The sequence below is a fragment of the Corvus cornix genome, chromosome 7 (genome assembly GCF_000738735.6).
Source record: "Corvus cornix cornix isolate S_Up_H32 chromosome 7, ASM73873v5, whole genome shotgun sequence".
Lineage (NCBI taxonomy): Eukaryota > Metazoa > Chordata > Aves > Passeriformes > Corvidae > Corvus > Corvus cornix.
The window spans coordinates 392,913-407,554 of record NC_046337.1 but is presented as its reverse complement, the minus strand read 5'-3'; the positions used below and the strand labels follow the sequence as shown (position 1 = coordinate 407,554).

At 40.9% G+C, this 14,642-nt stretch overlaps 1 protein-coding gene across 7 annotated transcripts in view; it reads right to left on the bottom strand.

Annotated features, from left to right (window-relative positions):
* Window positions 1-14,642, bottom strand: part of CCDC148 (coiled-coil domain containing 148) — a 61,835-nt gene that overhangs the window by 24,501 nt on the left and 22,692 nt on the right. For 6 of the 7 annotated variants that reach the window (XR_005602379.1, XR_005602381.1, XR_005602382.1 and 3 more), the window contains 6 exons: window positions 14,534-14,616; window positions 14,216-14,379; window positions 13,865-13,960; window positions 13,592-13,773; window positions 5,928-6,066; window positions 3,639-3,845 (listed from right to left, as the gene is read on the bottom strand). Coding sequence is in view for 3 of the 7 variants with exons in the window: in XM_010407221.4 (XP_010405523.1) it covers window positions 3,639-3,845; window positions 5,928-6,066; window positions 13,592-13,773; window positions 13,865-13,960; window positions 14,216-14,379; window positions 14,534-14,616 (871 nt within the window). In the remaining 4 variants the exon portion in view is untranslated. The remainder of the gene's footprint in view (window positions 1-3,638; window positions 3,846-5,927; window positions 6,067-13,591; window positions 13,774-13,864; window positions 13,961-14,215; window positions 14,380-14,533; window positions 14,617-14,642) is intronic. The other variant, XM_039555338.1, reaches the window with a different exon arrangement.

Here is a 14,642-nt window from a genome sequence, read left to right as displayed (position 1 = left end):
AAAAACTTACTACTGAGTCAGACCTTGCTCATCTTTGATGAATGTTAGAGTCTTAGACACTTGCTCACATCCATTTTGGAGAAATACTATAGCATCCTACAGCTCTTCAGTTCACCACAAACATGAGTAGCTATATCTAAAATTTAGGTTATTATAACTTCCTTGTATTTTTTATGTCCAACAAATGAATGGGTCAACTCAGTGGTGAATAGACAACACTTCTGAAAAAGAAAACCATTTTTTAAAGCAGCTCACTATTCAAATATTTATTCTCTTAAAAAGTTTCCTTCGAAATGATCCGATTATAGTCAAAGCACTAGATGTGATACCTCTGCGGATTTTTTTAACATTCAGTTGTAATACTTCAATGTTAATCTCCTCTGATAGTCACAGCATTTAAATCAATGACTTGACTACATGCTCAATAGGGAAACGTTTTTTTTCCCCTGAGTTTACTGTCACATCCTTTCTTACAATACTGGAAAGGAGCAGGTAAGCAGTCTGTAAGATGCTTTATACAATTTGCAATGCCCCTGTTAATTCCACCTAATGCTTTTCTTTTTGAAATTAATTTATCTTAGTTTCTGCCAGGATAAGAAATGCAAGAGCCGCTCTCCCAAAATTCACAATGTGTTGCAAGAGATTTTAGCGTTGGAGTGGGGATTAATCCTAGACCACAAAACGAGGGAGAGATGAGATTTAAAGGCAAGCAGGCACACAGCTTTGTGCTGAGGAAGAAAAAGCCCCCCCTTGGCAGCACACACAGGAGATCCAACTGTCCTAATGTCTGCTGTTGTAGGTCTTCCCTTGGGTCTTTTTAAAAAATTGTTTTATGAGAAGATGGAAAGTACCAGAATACAAATAGTTTAAGATAGATTCAATAGAAAAATAATGTTTGGAATGCATGCACATGTCAACTGAATTTGTGATGTAATACAGCAAGTACTTCAAACCCCAGCTGTGAGGCAGCACCTCCTAATCCTCTGAAAAGATCACTCCTCACTTCATGCCTTACCTACCTTGAGACGTGGAAAAATTTGCTTCTCTGTGTTGCTAAGAAAAAGGAATTTTACACAGAATTTGTTTTACACAGTGTCTGCTCCAGAACTCTGGAGGGATCAGATTCGCACAGCACAAAGCACACCAGATCTGAGTGACTCTTGATCACTCATCAAAGTGTAACACCTCAGGGTTTGTTTTGTTTACTTTCCCATAGCAAACAGGGGTGTTAAAGATATTTACCAGGCACATTTCCTCTTTAAGAATGTACAGTGTATCATCTCCAGCCTTATCCATTTCACACTTTATTTCCTTCAGATGACTACCATATGGTTCTCATGATTTATTTTACCTGAGCTTCTTGATTTGTTCCAAAATTCCTCCTTAGGGACTCTGATTTCTGTTAAGGACACGCATTGATCTTCCATGAGATGGAACATGGAATAAAAATTTGAAAGCCCTTTCCCCAAGTAAAAGCTGATACAAATATTAATTTAACTTCTCTGCTGCTTTACTTTTTAATTATCCCTCCTATCAGTCACAAGGCCTAGAGTGTCATCAATGGCGTAGGTGCTTCTAGTGCATTTAAAACAGCTTTAAATCATGTACTCTTTAGTGAGTTTGCTGCACCTTTGGTTTGTCGTTGACAGAGGAAGAGAACTATATAAAAGTTGGGTGATATGGTGTGGTTACTGCAGTAACTAAACCAGTGCACAACCTGTCAGATATTACATTTCTTTCCGTGTGTGTGCCATCACTTCTGTTCACACATGGGATCAACACGCACACAAATGCTGCAGCTCTCTGAAACCTGCTGCTGTAATGAAGGAGATCTCTGTCCCTCTCTGTCAGATACAACCTCCTCACAAGCATATCTAGGTTTTACCCACAGGTAAATCATCATAGCAACTACACTGCCCCTCTGGCAAAGGGATACAAGTAAGATCTCCTGATGTGAAACTTACTGAAATGCAGAATGTTAAGTCAATCAATAGCCAAAAAGAAAAGGTGGAAGAACAGCCCTAATCCCCGATTTCCAGTTCCACACTCTTTCCCTCAATAGATAGATTCACTTTTCACCCATCTTACAGATCCCTGTTGGGATGGGTTTTCCCTGTGTAAATTAGCTCACTGATATATATAATATAATATTAATGGATAGAATAAAAGGGACTGAGTTCCCTTTTATTTGCCAGCAGCTGCTTTCCATGTCCAACACTCTGTAGCTGTAAAGTTCAGAAGTGTGGAAAGAAAAATCTGTAAAATGAACTATAACTGGGCAAACTATGAGTTTTCAAATGCATATCCCCATCAAACCAAAACAGAAGCCATGGATACGCTGAGAATCATTTCTCTGAAAATGAGTGAGCTCTGTGCCCAATCTCAGTTTCCGTCTTCCAGCCCTTTCAGTTGTGGAGCTGATCAAAACAAGGTCACAATGATATCCTTCTTTAATGAAAGAAATGTTCCTTTTTCATTCCTCTTTTCTGGGGAACAGGTGAGTTGGTTTTGTTCAAACATTCAACATTTTAACAGAGATCCCTTTGAAGGCCACCCTTGAAAAGTGTCGTTCTAATAGGTTTAAGTTTCAAACAGTTCCTGGAAACAGGAGGTCAGAATCCAAAAAACTTTCAGACACTGTTCAGTGCATCTGTGAGAATCTTAAACTATGTGGAAACAACAAAGTACTCCAAAATCAGCTTGTTACTTCTTGTGCAGAAGAAAAATAAAAGAAACAAAGGAAAAAAAAGTGACTCAAATTCAAAGTTCTGGAATAACTGGCCCTTCTATCTCTGGTTATGCAGGTAAGATATACACAGGCATTCCAGAAAGGAAGGCCTAGGTAAAAAATCACCAAACATCCCCTCAACTCCAGAGAACCACTCCTTCCTGCCCCTGGCTCAAGGGAAGGCTGACACAGGAGTCAGAACAGGGTACTCCCCACTTAGTCATGCCCAGACAGTTTCTAACCCTAAACTGTTTAGATTCAAACCTTCCTATGCCAGACAGTTCCAGAACACAAGACAGAAGGGCTTTTGTGTTATTGCTAACTAAAAACTAGATCAACATCAAAATCCTGCCTCACAGAACAGGTTTTACTGTGCCTTCCTTCTTGTAGAAAACCTAAATCAAGTGTTTAGTATTTCACTGAAAAGTGAGGGCTCAGCAGAGAGAATATCAGTAAAGTGAGAATAACACATCATGCATGCTCTCAGATGTTCATCTCTGTGCAACTCAAAAATCACAGAGAGCAGTTTAAACAAATCTTAACATGCCTCTCATGCCCAGAAATGGGATTCCTCCTACAAACACCTTAGGCATGAACATCACAACATCTTCCTCTTGTGTCCAAGCCTCCTCCCACTTTATTCTATTCACTTACCAAAACCACACAGGTATTTTTATCTTTTTTTACTTCTTTTCACAGTAAATCAGAATATTGTGAACCTTCTATAACAAGGGCAAACAAGTTATGGGATCCATTGTTTCAGGTCTTAGAAAGCATTCTTAAAAATAAACAGAAGGGCAGACAGATATCCATTATTTATCTGAAAACAGGTTAGTGTTAATCTAAAGAACTTCATTTTGAATGTATCTGTTAGATACAGATTTGGTGACGGATTTATAACCAAACGTACCTTTGCTTTCAGATCAGCACAGATCTCCAGCTGCTTTTGCCTGGAATCAGCCAGCACCACTTCTGCCTCATGAGCAGCAGCAGCTTCAGCAGCAGTCGCCACTGCCCTAAGGACAAAGGCTTTCCTGGCCTGAGCCCAGTTTAACAGCAAGACTCTGCGCTGATTCCTAATGGAATGGCAATGATCCCAAGCCTTCTCATGAACAACCTGAAAGAGGAAAGCATTTCAGAAAGGCTTAAAAACTATTCATTAATAAAATTAAAATTCTAGACATTTTTGCAAACCTCGCATATAATTGATTGAGTTACTGTATCACCAATATTCCCATGGAATCCACAGCACAGGGCCAGTGCACTCTGCCAGGTGCCAGGGCTGCCACCGTCTCCCAGAGTCCTGGGCAGTGACACCCCTCCAGCATGGCCCTCTCTGCCAGCACCACAGCATCCTCCTGGCCCACTGCTCTTTGTTCAGCTATGCTTTTGCAAAGGGAATAAATGAAATGCAATGGTCCCTCTCTATCCTGAAGGACACAGCATATAAGTAGGTCCTTCCAATACGTCTCCAGAGATATCAAGCACTTCCAGCAAGATGAGGCTTTTCCTAGCAAATTCTGATCTGCAGAGAAACAGGGCACCAATAACAGCAATTGCACAGAAGCAGTACAGGGGGGAATCAGCTTCACTTCTTCCTAGCAGGAAATTTGGAAGTAGAATCTTAGTTTGCCAAGCAGCACAGTGCTACCATCAGTGTCAGCACCTAGCAAAAACGGGGAGGGTTTAATCCGAAATCCGCTTGCTTTGGCCTAATTCAGTGAGGTTCATGAGGATATTCAAGGTTCAAGACTTTGATGGAAGCAGTATCAGGAAAGGCTGCAGAGAATGAGGCAGTAGAGTCTTGAACCTGTCTTATATCCCCAAAATATATAGGGATGAACAAGATTCTAGAGATGGCTGGCTGCTCACAGCTGTCAAGGGGACCATTCCAGACGCTAATTCCAGGCTTCTGGCAGGGGAGCAGGGGATGCTGACTCACCTGCTGCCTGACTCACAGATATTCCTATCAGCTTGTGGCTGGCTGAAGGTGCACCTCGAGCTTCCCTGTGTCCAAACCACAGGCACTCTGCCTCAGCAGCTCCCACTGCCCAGGCTGCTGACCCAGACTCACAGGCTCCTGAGCCAAGACACTCCTAAGCAAGGCAGGGGCTGGAGAGTTTGCTCTTCCAAACACAGACCTCTCAGACGAGCTGCTCTGGGATCAGGAGCTGAGTGCCTGTCCACTGACCACTGTGCACAGAGGGAAGGAAGCCAGGAAGGCTCTTGGGCTGGTGTTCCAATGTGACACACATGTTTTAAGAATAGATTCTTAGCAGTGTTTTAACATTTCCATAGTTGTCATGCTAATACACATCCCAAGAGACATCAGTTCAATGTAGAATTAGGAGTTTTAAATTTAGTGGTTTTAAATTTTAAATGAACTTTCAAAGAAGCAGGGAGACCCATTAATAGTGGCTGTGCTTAAAACATACCTCCATTGTCCAAAGCTTGTGTCTATTCAGCCCTATTCAGTCCAAGGAAAAATTTCTGAAATCCACAAGAACTTTATCTTTAGTGAAACTCTGGCTAATTATCAGTATCACTTCACTGTCACTCCTTTGCACTAGACACTCCTCAAACACAGGGAAGTAGATGGTCTAAAAATACAGAGATAAAAAAAGCCTCCTACTTTCCTTATGACATCCTGAAGTGTTCTAGCCTTGAAATGGGTTTCTCAATTAGCTGCTATGTGCTTATTCACTGTGGAGTGCAAGAGGAATCAGCAATCAATTTGAAAGGCATTATGTATATAAAAATAGCCTCTCCCTTAGAGCAGGAGATAACTTTCCACTCTTCCTGCTACATATGTGCCATGGAACAATTAAAATAACTATTCCTAGACAGTGCCACAAGGCTGTATATCCTCATGAAAAATAAAAACACCAAGAGAACCAGAGTGGCATAACATAGCTATAAAATTGTACAGCAGAAGCAATGCTAACAAATTATTTTTGTGAGTTTGGCTGTAAGACTATGTGGGACTATAAAATCTGCCCAGGACTTGTTTTGAAGAGACTGTAGGTTTTTAAATTCCTGCATTTTGAACCAGGGATGTTTCTTCTTTACTGTGCAGAATAACATTTATAATTAAGACATTTTAAAATGAAAAAACTTCAATAAACATTCTTTAATACAACTGTTCACTACATAGTTTAAGAACTTGTATAATTGAATGAATATGTAAATCAACACTGACCAGCTCCTGCCTGGATTTGTGGGGAAGATATCTCTGCAGCATATCCAGGTACAAAGTCCTCCTCCTCTGAAGATCACTTGGGTACTGATTGATAACAGTCTGGAAAACCCACTGATCTTCTTCCTTCCAGTCACTGCTCCTACAGGAATGCAAAACAATCTGTCCCAGTATAACTTAAACACTGAAAAGGAGGAGTTTGGTTCTGGACAGCCCAGCCTTGAGTGGACTCACAGTCCTGATGCTGTAAACTGGATGTTGGGTCAGAGGTGACAAAATCAGATTTAATGAAATAAAGCAAACACACATTGCTTTGCTGATATGACACTTATTGTGTCATCATTTGAGTGAATTGTCCTGTATCTAATCTGGCTTTTTATTGGGGAATGTCACTGTGTTTCTCAAACATGCCACATTAATGGATAATCAGTGACCCCACAGGGAAAATACAAAAACGGAAACAAGGAAAAAGGAACAAGATGATCAGACTCTACCACTGAGCACTAAATAAATGATCAAAAGGGAATGAATGAAGTGACAATCCTTGCACGCAGTTAAATGAGGATCTAGTTTACCAAACTTCTAATAGCCATAAACTCATCAGCAAGGTATAAGATTCACCGATTTTAGAATCGGAGCTGTAGTAATCAGCCTGCATGCATCTGTCTCAGACAAAGAGAGCAGCAAGAAGTAACATCCATCTAAAACAGTACCAGGGGTGGTGATGCAGATTTTACCCTCAGTCTGAACTCTTGGCCCTGAAGGGATTAATGTCAGGCTGTCATTGTCAGCATTAACATCCAAGCAGCAACACTGAGTCAGACCAAAAGGTCTCTCTAGCCCAGTGACCTGGTTTCAGAAGTGACTAAGAGCCCAGGGATAATTAAAAGAAGGTAATCATGAGACTCTATCCACCCCCCCCCCCCCCCAAATTCCTGTTGCCTCCAGCTGCTGCAGTTCCTGGGCTCCCCAGGCCAGCAGCACTGCCTCGATATTCCACAGCACTGCATCCAGTGAGGTGTTGGAATGGCCTTATCCTTATGCAGGCAGAAAGAACAGGTACTTCAAAATGGGAATTTTTGTGAGAAGCTCACATGTAATTAATATTAAACTAGACTCATGAGGTAGCATTATCTCTGAAGAGAAAACAGTAAACATTAGTATTAAGAAATTATTTGCTGTAACCCATTTTAACACAACTTGTCTGTAGAACATTGTGCAGTGAACCTGCGGTGCATTTTCCCCCCTGACAGCACTCGAGACACTGAGGGGGACATGGGAAACACCCCCACACCCCTCAGCTTTATAGAGGGAAAACTTTGCCTACAAACACATCTAAGAATGCAAAGACAACATTGCATTTTAACAAACCATTTCTAAGCAACATCCTGTCAGGCAAGAGACCCAATCTCTCCATGACATGCGTTTCACTTTCCTCCCTCCTGGCCCTTTCCCTGCTGCCTGTTTTGCCAGGAAGCTGCCCCAAATTTGGACAGAGGCCCTCTTATCTTCACCTACCTAAGGCATTCATTTTACTTTCTTCAGGCAGAATAGTGGGGTTGTGTGTTTACCCATATGGCCTTAGAAGGAATTAACCCTCACCCATCTTTCTGGAAACAGAAGATCTCTCCTTTATGCTTCAATTCTTTTTCCTCTGATTTCATAAAAAAAAAAAAAAGAATCTTAGCTTACTATACCATTTTCAGCAAAGAATCATTATTCCTGGATCAGAATGGTGGCAACTGAATGCTAACCAAATACAAGGAAACACTCAAATTACTATTCTCTGGTACAAACACCTTGCTTCTGGCACTCTATGTGTACTTTTTCTGGTTTGATTTTTTTTCCCCCCTCTTTGAACACATGTTAAAAGTTACCCTTGTCTTTTATGTAAAGAGCATCACAATGAGGATGGGCCGGTGAGGAGAGATCACGTGCAATGCACTCCAATAACACTATCATGGCCATTAGTGCTACAAACACATCAAAATAGAGAGCTCTGCAGTAACAATGTGTGTATTGTGCACAGAGATTCCAGGCACAAAAACGGGTTTTATGAGAAAATAAGAATCCCTAACTCTAACCTGGGCTCTCACATAGTGCTTTTGAGTAGTTGATCTGATTATATACGGAGCAAAATGAAAGTGACACATAGAAAGTGGACTTCAAAAGAGACAGAAGTGCCCACAGGCAGCAGATCCTGGCACTGGACAGAGAACACACACTGACACTTTACCCTCTGCTTTGCACCAAGAGAAGGTTCACAGTCTGCATTTGCTGACAGCGCTGGAACAACTCACAAAACAGAGTCAACAAACCCCAGGATTAAACAGCAATCCAGTTTCTGGTGAAGAGAGCCCCCAGCAGCCCCATCACAGCTGGCACTGCCTGCGGTGCCACCCCACACCTTAGCGGGCAGCCCAGGGACCTCCCCACCCACCCCACCCCACCACTGGGCTTCGAGCCCTGGCTGTATGGGGCTGCGTCACAGTGCAGCAGCACCGGCTCCAACAGAACGCTCCCGACCACGAGTGCACACACAGGGGCAGGACTAGCAATGCAACAGTGATGAACCTGACTTGAAGACTCAGCAGGAGCTAAAATGAATAAAGTTGTGGAAGGAAACAACCTTCCTGATACAAGCTTCCATGAGATAGGAAAATAAGTGAAACTTTCTCTTCCTTTGAACTGTATGAAATATCCGACAAACTATTTCTAGGAGCCAGGAATTTGCTACTAAGCCCAGTCCTCATGAAAAGAAATGGAAGCAGCCTCAAAACAAGGGAGAGCACCAATCCTGCTCCTGCAAAAATTTCATTTGCAGCAACTGACAACTACCAAGCAAAGGCTGGAGACAACCTAGCGAGTGAAATTACGTGAGCCACAGCAGAACAGCAGTGAAAATGTTTCTTTATAGGTGATTGTTGACTTTCCCAGACAAACAAGGAATATAAATATCTGAGCTGGGTGGGTTTCATTCACTAAAGCAAAAGCAGTGCCCCAGAAGGAAAAGGGGGCTAAGGAATCCTTCAAAGAGGGAATGGTGCTGTAACATCCCATAACCCTCACACTGCAGGCCTGGAACAGCAGGCACAGCTCCCAGAGACAGTCCCTGAGCTTGGTCACTGAGGTGGTATTGGAAAGATGTGCTATTTCTGCAGCATTTACTGCCCCTAACAATAATGTCCAGCAACTGGTGCTCAGGAATTAATGTTTTAAACTTCTCCCTTTTCTCTAGAGGCAGCTTTTCTATGAAATCAGTTTGGTTTTTAATTTTAGAATCTCTGTGTCATGATTTGATATTCTAAAGCACAGGTTTCCTGAAGAATGAACAAATTTATTATTCTTTTCTCTGATTTCAATCTCTTTCACTGCAACTGCTCCTACTGATCTGACCTAAGTGAGTACCAAAATATTTTTTTTTCTTTAGGTAACACCTAGAATTCTTGTCTTTCCAGCCCCACCACTTCATTCATTTGTTTATGAGAAGAATCACCCAAAAAACCCTTGTGGCCCTCCCTTGGAGAGAGTACCAGGGGTTAGGGTTTTCTTGGTTTTGGGTTGGATCACTATCTCTTGTAATTTCTGAAAGAAATCAATAATCCTCCTCTGTGAGTCCCGACACACCTCAGTATGGTGACATCTGAATATATCACTTTAGTGACAGTAGCGAGACAGTTCTAAGAGCTGAGATATGGTTTTGTAACATTTTACCTTGGATATTTCTGCCCATGCAGGTTGGTGAACAAATAAAGGTCTTCTGCCTACAAAGATGAGCAAGGCAGAGTAAGATATATCTTAGGGAGCATTACACCATGAACTTGAGAGCAGGGAACAGCAGAGACACTGCAGCCCCATGGCCAGTCTGGCCACCTCCTCTGCCTCCAGCACATGGGGCAGATGCACCTCTGTCAAGTTCCCTCCAATTTATATTCCTCTAACGGGCAGCTAACCATGAATCTGTGCACTGCTCACAACAAGAAGGAGAAATTTTTGTGGAAGATCCTTCGGGAAGCAATCAGCTGGAGCGGGAGCTACAAGTAGTTTATTGTAAGTGGGGAGACAAACTGACTGCCAATGCCTTGGTTTGTCAGCTGTGCCAAAATTTGTCAGCTGTGCTGAGATTTTGTCAGCTGCTCGTAGACAAATAGTGAAAAAAAGAAAAAACCAGCATGACCCAGCCCAGCATATTCATAGTCACCAGACACATGGAGAATTTCAACATATCCTGCTGAGTGAATCTGAGATGTCACCTCACACTTCTGTAAAATTCCAGAAAGGAACATCTCATTTAAAACAAGTCTGAAAATTGCCAACACATTTGACATGAATATTTAAGGTATTATCAGGTTTCTACAGTGTCAAGATATTGACAAACATTTGCCAGGCTGAATGCATGACCCAGATTTTAAATGTAGTGCTTGCTTTCCTTGTATGCAGCATTGTACCAGAGCACAGCACAATCTTTATTTTGTTTCAGAGCTGAAACACAGCAATTGTCTTATATGCAACAGCCCTGAGGCAGCTGCTTCCTTTGAAACAGATTTACCCAGCATTAATCCCTGGCTTTACACACTCTAAAGAATACAAACAACTCCGAGGGGAAGCTCCCTGTCCCCGCTGTAATCCCCACAGATCCCTTGCAATAGCAGCGGGTACCGGCACCGCTGTCGCGGCGGATCTGCAGACACACACTGTGCCACAATGCCTCCGAGTGAGACATCAACCCCCTGCTATTAATTATGTCACTGCCCATTGTTGCACCAGAAACACCCCAGTAACAGGCCTGGGAAGAGGAGCTAAATTTACTCGACTCTGTCCTACTCTCCCATTCCTTTGAAAAGATGCTGCAGAGGATGCAGTGCTGAATCTGCTATATTCCATTCATCCTTCAGTGATTTAAATAATTCAGACATCCTTGGAAATTGGGGAAAAAATATAATAGTGCTTAGAGAATCATTATAACACACATCAGTCCAAGTCCACAATTTGTGGGATAGCTCAGGACCTGGGTGTTTCCCAAACACAAAAATTTGTGTTTTAGCAACAGCAGAAGAAATTAGATTATAAAATATTATAATCTAATTATAATTATAATGTATAAGGCTTGAAAAAAAACCCCAAGCTCTTCTTCAATTTTTAAAAGCAATGACTACTGCAATGTGCATTCTAGTGGGATTGAAAATCACATAGAATAGACCAGACCAGAATATTACCTTATTCTAAATTTTCTTTTTTGAACATTCTATGTACATTTTCCAAATTCTCTGTTCCAGACAGTCCAAACTGTTAAAAAATGGGATAGGCAATGCCAGAGTAGTACTAACTGAAGGCTTCTTTACTGTACATTCAACATATGATGAGAGAAGAAGTGAAGTGGCCAAGTGATCCAGCTGAAGCAACCAAGTTATTGTGTTATCATAGAACCATGTACTACTGAGCAACTTCTCAAGTCACAAAAATGAGAAAAAAAATGTATTGCAGAAGGATGTTTGGTCTCTCCAGGTACAGAGCAATGACAGTGACTGCAAAGGCTTCATTAAGGCTGTCTTAATCAGTAGAGCACAGGGGATACACACCAAGGTCAAGGAGCTGTCACTCCATTTCTGACAGCATTATCTGTGTCAGTGGGATCACAGTTAGCATGATGAATTCTAGAATACTTCAATCACAAGGCTGCATCTTTGCAAACTCATAGAATAACTCCATGCAAATTAGCCAATATAAATGTAAGAAGTGAGCTGAGTCTTTTACAAACCCATATATTGGAAGGAAGCAATGCTACAAGAACAAAGTCTTTCTTTTTTTTAAAATTGAAAATTCGTTTTTAATGCTGTTGTGGATAAACTCATAGGAACATAAATGAGCAATACATTAAAGAATTGGAGACTAGAAGGCAAACAAAAATCCCCAAGGTCTAGTTTTAAATAAAATGCCTGAGATAATTACTGATGGTCCATTTCCAGTTCTCAGTACTGGCACTCTCTGGCCCAAACTGGGTACATGGCCCTATACCTCTTACAGCCCTCAGCAGATTCCTACCCTACCACCAGCATGTTCTCCAGCTACATCCACTGTGTTTTTCCCACCTAGAGATCACAACCTCCTTCCTTCAAAGTGCCTCACACGTGTTCAGGCTACAACTGAAATTCTTTCCCTTGCAAACATGGCATTTTCTCTTTAAATCCCAATATTATTTAATTATCAGTGCAAAATTAGCTCCAGACCTAAACTCACACCTGGCCTATGATCAGTGAAAATACTACAGCAGATTTTTCAACCATTTTCAGAGATTATGTTGTCTATACCGACATTTGTCTATTATTCAGGAGCACATATGCTGTGTGAGTCAGGGATTTTAAGTTAGGAATTTTCACCAAGACTGTGTTGATCATAAACTTTGACAAAATTTTGATTAAAACCACTAGAAAGACCTTGTACATATTTAGTGATTTAACATTTGTCACAGGTTTTCTCATTGAGGTTGTTAAAATTTCTTCTGTAAGAGAAACTGTAACAAAATATCAAAGAACAGCAAAAGAACTGCTTAAATTTGCCACTTGTGGCTTAATAAATGCTATAAATATGGGATAAATCAAAACAATTTTCAATAAGTATCGTGTTATAACAGCTAGGATGCTCCAGTAATAATATACAGGTTTCAGGTAACACAACAATAACATACAGAATATTTGTACAATTTGTACAAAAGATGAGTAGATCATGATATCCCTTTCTATGGCACCCAGCATCTTTAGCCTGTTTCAGCACACCAAACTAATTCAGCAGCAGGGACAGAACAAGTCCTGCACTTTATGTGTATATAGAAAACAGATTTGGAAGCAACATGCTATTGTTTCACCAAAGAAATTCGGGGACCTTCCTCTTCTCCCCAGTTTCTCCTGCCCAGGCTTCAAACCATTCCACTGGCCTCCCCTTTCTCAGTCTTTTGACAACCCAAAGCCATTCAAAGCCAGAGGAATATCAGGGGATGGCAAAAAGAAGTCAAAGGCCCTCCAATGTCTGCAACTCAGTATCTCCTGGACTCTAGACAGCTTCAGCAGAAAGGCTAAGCTTTATATTATTAATATATAGGTTTGTTACATTTCTAGATCTAGATTATAAATACCGTTCTTTCAATAAATATTTTCATTTACAGAAAAATTTCTCTTCCTTTCAGTTATCTGAATCAGAGCTATATACATCTTCTACATTTCTTTGTGATGACACTTATTGCAGTGATCCAAAATTTGTGAAAAGATTGGACCTTTTTATCTGCTTTATAGATAAAAGTGTTGGAGGTGTGTCTCAAAAAGACTGTACTTTTCTGTCATAATCTTGCTAGTGTAATTACCACAGAGAAGGAGTCATTTCCATTCCTGCAAGAGCATATGAAAAGGACATTTGATACACACCAGATTGTTGGTTCCTTAATCCACCAAACATGTTGCTTATTATTTCAGCTGAGAGCTCTTGCAAGGACAGGCTTCACTCTCAGCTGTGTAAACACCGACTGTCCAACCCCATGGCTGGGCGGTGCCTCCCCTGCTCTGCACAGAATAGAACAGATCGAGTGACAAAGCCAACTACAGCATCTACAGCTTACAAATCACATTACAGGTACACATTTCATCCCCAACAAAACACGTGCAGAGATGTGTCATTACCTAGATAAAGCTTCTAACTGCTGATCAATCTCCTGAAGCTTCGCCCGGTATCCACTGGCAAGCTCCTGGTACTCATCAATCACTAAGGTCTTCAAGTCAGGGTACGGGCATTCCAGAGACAGCAGCTCGGGAGGAACTTCAAGGAAAAGTCCATTCTTCTCTTCAGAAGAGTGCACTAATGCCTGCAATGAAGAAATGCTGCTCAGGACACTAGTCAGCATCATATTTACCCCCTCAAGAAATTTCTACTTGAATTTACAAGGAAAAGCTTACATTTTCTTTATACTCTTCGAGTTCTCTTTCCAAAGCCAGACTTTCAAGGATAAGACCTTCCAAAATTGCCTTCTGCTGCTTCTTCATAAATTTGATCTGTTTCATGAAACATGTTACTGTTACTTCTTCCTCTTGTTACAATATGAAAACTCTTACTTAGAGACAGAGTCGGAGCTCCAGCCCTACACTGCTACACTTTTACAGATGTGAACAGATTTATGCCACGGTAAGAAGGAGGGTTTATGGCACACCCTGCATGTGAGTTATAGTCTGAAAATTCAACATAAAAATAAATCAAAACGCTAAAAATATGGTGATAATAAATTGTAAAAATTTAGTTAAAATACCAACCTGCTGTAACACTTCAACTGAATTGATCTTGGGTTTCTGACAAGATTCTTTTGAGAGGTAACGCTGCATTTTAGCCAGCTTGAGTTTCAAATCCTCCTTTAGCTGCCAGACAGGAACTAAAGCATTTGTTTGATAAGTGTCTCGCTCCTTGGACAATTTCTGCTCTGTATGAAACATAAAGCTTTCTCAAACACACACAAAATGTTACATAGCACTGTGCTCTGTAAATCTAAACCTGTCCAGGCAGGAACTTAAAAACCCAATCAATCAATCAAGATAATGTTGATTATAAAAAAAAAATTAATAAAAAATTCTTACCTAAGTCGCTCAAATAAAAAAAAAAGTTGTTCTTATGGCTTTCTTCATTAAGAAAAGTCTTCATTTCTCCTTCTGCTTTTTGCCTGAAGGAAATGAACATGCATTTTGG